The sequence below is a fragment of the Manacus candei genome, unplaced genomic scaffold (assembly GCF_025592945.1).
Source record: "Manacus candei isolate 608988 ecotype Guabito, Panama unplaced genomic scaffold, ASM2559294v1 h1tg000055l, whole genome shotgun sequence".
Taxonomy (NCBI): domain Eukaryota; kingdom Metazoa; phylum Chordata; class Aves; order Passeriformes; family Pipridae; genus Manacus; species Manacus candei.
Genome location: NW_026138103.1, coordinates 967,471 through 976,550, shown reverse-complemented (window position 1 = coordinate 976,550; position 9,080 = coordinate 967,471). Strand labels below are relative to the sequence as shown.

General features: G+C 55.7%; 1 protein-coding gene across 1 annotated transcript; it reads left to right on the top strand.

Moving 5' to 3' along the window:
- Positions 1 to 1,008: 1,008 nt before the first annotated feature.
- LOC127477605 (hydrocephalus-inducing protein homolog) lies at positions 1,009 to 4,548 on the top strand (the record flags this gene model as incomplete). The annotated part of the gene is made up of 6 exons (XM_051802112.1): positions 1,009 to 1,281; positions 1,555 to 1,726; positions 2,187 to 2,354; positions 2,646 to 2,819; positions 3,916 to 4,064; positions 4,495 to 4,548. Coding segments are annotated over exons 1-6 (990 nt in total), but the record flags the coding sequence as incomplete, so codon positions are not given.
- Between the last annotated feature and the right edge of the window lie 4,532 nt (positions 4,549 to 9,080).

The following is a 9,080-nucleotide window of genomic DNA, read 5'->3' as shown; positions in this document are numbered from 1 at the left end:
GGCAGCTGTCGCCCCAGGAGCTCTGTCAGGGCAGGGTGGTAAGGAGAGCCCAACACAGGGAGTGGCAGATGAGCTCTTCCTCCACGAGCAGCTTTCTGGAAGCCCTGCACTCACTGGGCCTCAGTTTCCCCTGCAGCACACCCTTCTGAGAGGCGCCTTGAAATCCTCCCAGGGAACATCAGGGCACTGTGCTGTGGCTGCCTCTCTGCCCATGGGGGAGATCTGCCTGACTCCCTCGTCCTCCCCCTTACCTGGTTGTATTTGCAGCCTGCGACGCTGGGTGCAGAGCAGCTGGCACAGTCACAGGGCATCAACCTGGAAGGGCCAATGCTGGCTCATCCTGCTGCTGGCACCAACAGACAAAACAGCCACCAGACACCTTCCTGGGCACGGCAGGACAGTCACCTGTAGTGGTGTGCTGCCAGCAGTCCCTGGGGCTCTGGCCCAGCCTGCCTGCACATTGCCGTGCAGCTGGGGAGTCGACTTCAAGGATGGAGCATTCCCAAAAGCCCTTTGCATGTGGCCACTGGGACTTGGAAACTGACAGGGTGTAACAGGAGGGACACAAGTGCTTCCGTGCCCAAGAACAGTCCCAGGGATCTTTTCATTTCTCGATGGATGTAACCAACCATCTTGTGTCAGGCTTTGACCAGAGCCAAACACTGAGCAGAGAAGACGACCTTTATTTCTAGCCAGCCAGAGCTCATCTGCCTCTCTCATGGAGCTGGTGTTTGCCTGATGCAGCAGTACCAGGACTGAGGGCCCTTCTCGTCTGCTCCTCCATGACTAGGGGAGAACATCTGATAATCCATTTTACATCCACTTCATACCCAAATACCCAGTTACACTGCACACCAGGATTTGTCCCAGTTACTCAGAGCCAAGGACACAGATGCTGTAGGCCCTACCATAAGTAAAGATCTGGGTTTCCGTTCCCCCTGGAGGGACTGATAAGACCCCTGACCTTTGAGCAAGGCTTGTATTTGGGGTCCTGTCACCTAGGACTTCATGGACAAGTTCTCGGCACTTTTCTCTTTTCAGGAGTCCTACAAAACCGAGCTGAAGATCAACGTTTGTGGGAACAGCCAGCTCCTCGTGCTGCACATCTCAGGACAGGGTCTGGAGCCACGGCTGGAGTTCAGCCCCACGGAGATCAAGCTGGGAGCGGTGCTTCCGTGCGGCCCTGAGCTGGAGAGGACAGTGGTGGTGAAGAACCCCTGCGAGTTCCCCACTGAATTTTACTCCCTGGAGTTTGACGAGGAGTACCGTGAGGAGGAGAAGGTGAGAGGGAAGGTCTGGTCCCCATGTGTGTGCTCCCCAAGCTGTGCAGCACTCCAGCCTTCCCAGGCTTGTGCCAGGGAGATGGAGGCAATCTCCAGGGCAAAGCCTGGTGGCACTTTGAGGTGAGCCATCCCTGCTGGCAGTCTGTGGAGGGGCTTGGATAGCCTGTGTTGTTGGGAGGAAGGAAGGAGGGAGAAGATGGGCTGAGTCTGTTGGTATGATGGAGGTTGATAAAGGAATCTTGTGGATGGTTTCTCTTCCCCACACGCACAGATCCTGCGGACGCTGGAGGAGTTTGGAGACCGGACGGCCGTGGTGATGCCTCCACGCGCTGTGGGTGAGAAGCTGCCCCCAGAGGTGCTGGAATATTATGAAAAATGGAAGAAGATGGAGGCTCTGGGTCAAGAGATGTTCAAGCACAAGGAAGAATCAGGCGAGGACAATGGTAAGGCTTTGGCATTGGCTGTTCTGACTGGGGACATAGCAGGGAGCCCAGCCCACACACCCCGAGCTCTCCATCACCTTGTTCTCCATGCAAAGCCCATGCTTTTAGCAGCCATCTGACCTCCTGCCTGGTGGAGGAATTCCTGGGTGAAGGGCTGTGGCATCCTCTGCCAACCTGGAGTGTAGCCAAAGCCAGCTCCTATCTGCCTGCCACAGACTGGGGAAGTAGTCAGGATATCCCCTTGCGTCCCTTAGCCACAAAGAGTAGCATCAGATGAGCTCTTCAGCCAGTAGAACCAGGTCTAATATCACTGGCTCTTTTCTATTTGCTCCTTCCCAGCAACAAAAGCACAAGCTCCCGTTGCTTTCGGCCGTCTCCTTTCCTGGGATCGGAGGGGATAGGGAGGATGATCAGGATCCAAGGTAGGCAGGAGGCTGACTTTTCTGCTGGTTCTGCACAGCAGCACTTCAAGAGAGCATCAGGTTGTTGAAGGACATGGTGGACGAGTGTGACAGGCCCATCCGTCAGGCCGTCAGGCGCTACCTGGACACCAATCCCGTTGTAGAAGAGCTCAAAGCCCAAATGCCCAGAGGGATTGCCATCATCGTCTATGGGACCCCCCGGACAGGTACGGGAGCCACAGCCCTGGGCTGCAAGGAGAGGGGGAAGCAGGAGAAATGCATCCTGGTGGACCGTGGTGCCTGAGACAAAGTCCTCAGCTGCATACGAGGTGGAGATGACCCACCTGGGGCTGGAGTTCAGTGCTCGTAACCGTGCTCAAGCTGCCTCCCTCGTGGTCTCCCCTAGAAGGGCACTTGCTTTCCCACCGTCCTTGAAAGCCGTTTGTGAGTTTCCAGAGGCTGTCCCTGAAAATGCCTCCCGTGCAGGTGTCACCAAGCAGTCTTCCTCTCTCTCTCAGGAAAGACAAGGGCGGCGGCCGCCCTGTCCAAGTATTACAGTGCCGCCTGCTTGTCCCTGGCCGAGGTGGTGACAGAAGCCATGTCGGACGAGCGCAGCTCGGCGGGGCGCCGTGCCCGGGAGCTGTGCGTCGAGGCTGCCCGTCAGCAAAGAGCCAGGAGGGAACAGATGCCGGGTAAGGAGAAACGCTGCACCCAGAGCATGCTTAGGAAACCACCACGACCGTCCACTTCTGCTTGCTCAGAGAAATGGTTTGGCAGCCCTCGGCTCTCTTAGGGAACATGGGTGCTGTGCATCTCTGGCTAGTTTGAAAACAGAAAGCTCGATTTGAAGGGCTCCCACAGGGGCACTTTTACTGCCATTCTTGGCACATATTCCTTTTTCTAGGGGTGGTGAAGCACACCTGTCTCTTTCTCTGAATTTTTTCTATTTCCTCAAAGCTGAATCCAGCTTGCTGCTCATGGGCAGCAGGCAGAACCATTGCCCACCTTCAGAAGGAAAAAGCCCTCTGAAGTGGCTCATTAAGCACAAGACAGCTATGAGTGTGGCTTTGCAAATGTGAGAGGAAGGGAAGAATAAGCTCCTAGAGGAGTTTCCAATGAGAAACATGCTGTAGATGAGCTCTTTTCTCCAGAGATTTTCCTATGCCCACTGTTGGCTCATGCAGCTTGTGCACGCTGTGCTGTTCTCCAGATCAGACTGGAGACTTTCAGGAAACTTTGCTGGCAGTTGGTGCCCTGAGCTCTGCAGGGTGAGGGCAGACCTGCTTAGTGTGGGGAGAAGTTTTGCATTGCTTTGTTTTGAACCTGGTTGGGTTCAGAGCTGGTGGAAGGAAGAAGGGTGTGGATCCCAGCTGGGGTTTTCCCACACGGAGGATTTAGCTCCAGCAGAGGCGGGTGATGCAGCTGGGGCAGGGCTGCATGTTACAGTCTCCATGTGAAAATGCAGGATGGGTGCAAGGTATGGAAACAATGGTCCTGGAGGGCAAATCTTTGGCTTGATCCGTAGGGGAACTACTGTGCTAGCAGTGTCACCTGCGTGCACATTTGTTAGGAGGGGCCTAGGGCTGGCTTTAAAATCCAGTCTGGGCTGGTGTGCTGTATCCTGCTGATAAGCAGGGAAGGAGCTGCTTCTGGGAAGCAGTGCTGCCAGTGCCCAGCAGGCTGGGGGACAGGTGCCATGTCCCTTCCAGGGGCAAGGCTGTGCCCATTGGGGTGGAAGGTGCCTGCTTGCTCCTCACAGCCCTGCTGAGCCATCTGTCCCCTCTGCAGGTAAAAAGGGTGCTGAGGCCAAGAAAACCCAGCCCAGCCCTGGGGACAAAGCCAGCCAGAAGACCCTCAGTGCTGGACACCAGAGCGCTTCAGCAACCAAGGATAAGGCATCTGACAAACCCCAGGCAAGATTTTCAGTGCCCTCCAAGGTGAAACATGATCTGCACTGGTTAATGCCTGGGACCTTCCTGTTGCCATTGAGATGGGAAGGGGCTGCTTACAGTGGAGGCTCCCTGTCACCAAGGGCCTGGTGCAAGGTCTACAGTGCCAAGGGCCAGCTGGGCATGGCTTGGGGTGGGAATGTGCTCTGGCAGAAAAGCACCATTGGTTCTTAATGGTTTGTGGGCAAAGTGCATTCCTGTCTGACTTGGCTGCAGGCGGCGAGCAAAGCTGTGGGAGGCTGTGCTGGGGGCTTGCAAGCTTGGGTCTCTGCTGGCCAAGGGACGGGCCCTCCAGGGCCTGCACTGCAGGGTTGCCCTTGTCTCCGCTAGTGAGGAAGCCCAGATGTGAGCCCAGCACTGGGAACTGTCCAGGGCTTTCTGCAGGGGTTTATTTTCCTTACCATGCTCCACATTGCAGATGGCAGCCGTTTCCTGCGCCACCGCTCCTGCACCACAGCGACTGACCATCCTCACCAGGGAGAAAGGAGGAAAAGAGGAAGTGTTGGAGCTGTGTGCTGCCCGAGGAATTGCTGGTGGAAATCATCTCTGAACGGCTGCAGGTACGTGGCGTGGGGGAAAGGGAGACATTCCTGCTCCAGAGAGACAGGCAGTGAGGTACAGCTCGGAGAGGAGGAGGAGGAGGTCTGTGCCTGCTGCTGGAGGATCCTGTGCCGCATAGGGATCCTTGGGGGAAGGTGCAGATGCCCTAAGTTGGCAGATCCAAGCTGGTCGTAGCTAATGCACTTGGAATGACAGTGACTGGTGTCCTGAGACATCTGCATTTACTGACCCGCTGCGAGCCCAACGTGTGCGATGGCTGACTCGCTGTTCCTGTTTGTCTCTCCTGGCAGCTGAGTGACTGCTACAAGGGAGTGGTGTTTGATGGCCTGGAGACCCTCTTTGCGAGCAGCCTGGCATCTTCTCTCCTGTGCGTGCTCAAAGCTGTGAATCCTCCCAGCTGACCCAGAGCCCCAAGCTCTGCTCGCAGTCACTGATGGCTTCTCTTGTGGTCTGTGCTGAAGCACGGGAGAAGGAAGAAGCTGCCCGGAGAGAGGAAGAACGTCTCTGGGATGTGGATGTGGATGAGTACGAAGCCCTCTCTGAGAAGGAGAAAGCTCTGCTTGATTACAAAATAGAACAAATCAAGCGTGAGTGGAAGGAGAGGTAAGTAAACCTCCCCTGGGTTACTCCTCAGAGTAGTGTTCCTGGAGGGTTTCTCTGCTCCAAGGACCTTGGTTGAGCTCAGAGGGGTTCAAGAGCAAAGGCCAGAAGCAGCACAAGGATGGCCAGGTCCAGGTCCCCGGTTCCCAAGAGAGGAAGGACTTTCCTCTGTTGAGATGAGAACATCATCTCTCCGTTTTAGCCGTGAGCCCTCTGGCTTAGACATGGCCTGAGGGGAGTTGGGCTCTGGGCTTGCCTTGCCACTGCCCACGGAAGTGTCTCGAAGTGCGTGATGTTGGTTCTCATCTTCATCGTCCCCCTTCTTCACCAAACCCGCAGGATTGTGGTGTGGGCTGGTGTGGGACACAGCTGTGCTGGCTTGCTTTAGACCCCAGTCCTGCTCTAGATGAAGTCCTTGCAATGCTGATGTGTCAGGGCTTTCCTTAGTGTGGAGCACCATCCATAAAAGCTTAGGCTGCCCTTCAGCTGCAGCAGCAGGTGAATCTGGGAGAAGCTCTGGCCCAGCAGGGCAGCCCAGCTCAGGAGGACGCACAGGAAGAGTGTGGAGCTGGGAGGGGAAGCTGCTTAAAGCGAGCCTGTGTTTCAGCACTTCTCTCAGCCCAGGCTGTTTGTTGTACTGGGAGGAGATGGCCAGGACTGCTTCAAATCAGTTCCCAGGACAGACAGCACGAGTGTGCCCTGGTCACAGCTGTGTTCCAGCAGGAAACCTGGTGATTCAGAGCCTGATTTGGAGGAGGGGATTTCCTGCAGCCTTTGCTTTCTGATTGCTATGATTATTCTCATTAATGAGCAGGCACAGCCCAGGGAGAAGGGGGCTGAAGGAGCCAAGTAAGCATTGGAGGAGGGATAAGTAGGTGTTAGCAATTTATGGGCAGGTCTAAACTGGGAAACCAAGAGAGGAGCAGCATCAGTCATCCCTGCAGAGAGATGGTGGATCAGCCTTTGGCAGCGTGCTGGAGGTGTCCGGGTGGGTCTCAGGGGAGAAGCTGCACAGTTGATACCTTCTGATGGCAAGGCTTAGGTTTGGCTGGCCCAGGAGGTCGCCTCCCAGCCTTCCTCACTTGGGATGTTCCCAAGCTGTCTGGGTTGAGGAAGGTCCACGGAGATGGTCTGACAGTTCTGCCTGGCCTCAGGGTCGAGGAGTGAAGGGCGAAGCCAGCTGGGATTACAGCGAGCCCAGGTTTCTGGTGGTGACTCTCGGGGGTGTTTTCTCTTTGGCTTGCAGAAGGGAGCTGGAGCAGCTGGCTCGAGAGCATAAGGAAAGCAAAAAGGCGTCATCACGAGCCTCAGAGAAGCAAGATAAGCTGCAGAAGAACAAGAATGGCCACTCGGAGAAGTTTAAGGTACCCGCAAAAGAGCAGCAGCAGGAAACCAAAAAACCAGAGCATCCCATCTGTCCAGAGAGTTTCTCAGTCTGGAAATCATTAAAAATGGTCCCAGGGCAGGGCAGCTCCCAGGCATTGTTCTCTTCAGCTGAGTCACTTGGGAGAGGTTTCTCTCTTGGTCCCACTGTAGGTCCTGCCTCTGCTCTGGAGCCTGCTGACCCACTGGGAATAAAAAAGCACTTGTAGTCTGTATAAATCAAAAACTCCACTGCCAAAAGCTCAGGGTCTTTAGGGAAGGAGTGTGAGGATGAAGGTGACAGGAGTATAAACAGGCTTTTCTCTTTGGTTTTAGATCCTGCACGCTCTGGGACTGGGACCTCCCATTCCCTCTGGCTCTCTTTTCTCCGTGGTCCCCTACCCAGAGGAGGACAGAGTCCCCACAGCATCACAAGACCTCAGACACTTCATCCTTGTTGAACCTGAGGGTGCTGCTGCAGAAGATGATGTGGTGGGTACTCCTTTTGTGCCTTCAGTGAGGGTGCCAGGGCAGGGGACAGGTTGGATGGAAAAGGGTCACCGTGGAGGGGCAGTGAAGACGTGATGGGGCCCCATGTCTGCAGGCATCCTTTCCACCAGGGATGAGAGAAAAGAGACAGCTCTGCTGGAGACACAGAGCAGTTCTGTAATACAATAGGAAAAAAAATCGCTTAAACCCATCAACCCAAGGGTCCTTGGTGGGGAGAGGGTCCTGGGTAAGGAGGGGTGTCCAAGGCAAGACAAAGGCCAATAAGGAAGACCAAGTCCATGGGCAGTGGTGATTATTTATTCTCTCTCCTGTTGGCTAACAAATCCCCCATTCTGCTTTCCAGGAGGGGCGTGTCTCAGGGCAGGTCTCACCTCTCTCTCCCTTTTCTCTCTCCCCTTATGCCAAGGCCCCAGAGGAGGAGGCACAGGACCACTTGAAGGAGGGGAAAGCCACGAGCAGACACAAGTCTAGCAAGGAAAAGCCAAACTCCCCCCAGAGCCCGAAAAGTCTCCGTGATCACTCCCCAGAAACACCCCGAAGTTCACCTGAGCCAATGAAAAGCCAACTGCAGAGTGACTCAACCCTCGAGAGACCTGCCAGGTGAGCTGCAGGGGAGGAGGTGATCCCTGTGCTTCACGCTCATCTTGCCAAACAAGGTCCATCGTCCTCAGCTCCGCAGCGACCCTCTGCCAGTGCCTCCATGGGATGGCGAGTGCACAGCCCTCCTCCTTGTCTCGTTTGCCCCTTAGCAATGTCTGAAGCTTCCCTTTTAACTGCCAGGCTGAGAAGGTTCCAGTGGATCGTTCCTGCCCACGCCAATGCCAGTGGCTCCAGGATGGAATTCCTGCCGCTGGCCAAGGCCGAACCAGTCAGGAGTGACAACAACGCCTCTGGGATAACATATTTAAGAAAAAGAAGGAATTCCAGCCAGGGAAGAGCGGAGTGAGAACATGGGAATAACAACGTAGACCCCAAGGTCAGCGCAGAAGGAGGGGCAGGAGGTGCTCCAGGCACTGGAGCTGAGGCCCTGCAGCCCGTGGGGCAGAGCAGGGTGGGGCAGCTGTGCCCCTGCAGCCCCTGGGGGAGCATCGGGGTGCAGAGACCCCCCTGCAGCCCATGGGGGAGCATCGGGGTGCAGAGACCCCCCTGCAGCCCATGGAGGCTCCCACGCTGGAGCAGGTGGATGCAGGAAGGGGGCTGTGACCCCGTGGCAGGCCCAGGATGGAGCAGGGTCCTGGCAGGGACCTGCAACCCGTGGAGAGGGAAGCCCAGGCTGGAGCAGGTTTTTCCCAGGTAGGACTCATGGCCCCTGTGGGGGACCCACGCCGGTACAGCTCAGCCGTGAGGGACTGACCCCATGGAGGAGTGACCCACGGGACAGCAGGTTGGGAAGAGCTGCTGCCCGAGGGATGGACTCACGCCGGAGAGGTCCATCAAGGACTGTCTCCCGTGGGAGGGACCCCACGGGAGCAGGGGAAGGACTCCAACTCCTCTCCCTGAGCAGCGGCAGAAACAACAACTGACCGTGACCCCCATTCCCATCCCCTCCCATCTCCCTGCTGGGGGGGAGGAGGGAGAACATGGAAGGAAAGGGGGGGGAAGGTGTTTTTAAGACTCTTTTATTTCTCACTCTTTGGCTCTTATCCTGTTAGTAATAAATATAAGTACTATCCCCACTTGGAGTCTTGTTTTGCCCGTGAAGGTGATCAGTCACTGACCTCTCCCAGCTCTTAGCTCTACTCAGGAATTCTTAGCTGTTTTTTTTTTTTCTCTGTCCTCTGTCCAGTTGCAGAGGGAGAGTGAGAGAGTGGCTTTAGTGGGTACCTGGTATCTGGCCAGGGTCAACCCATTACAAGAATATAAAAAGAAGTATTTTTTTTGGCCTTGTTCTGATGCAGTTAAGGAGCTGGAAAACCAAGACTGGTGCAGGGAGGTCCAAAGCATGGCTTTGGGTCTGGATGATGCAGACAT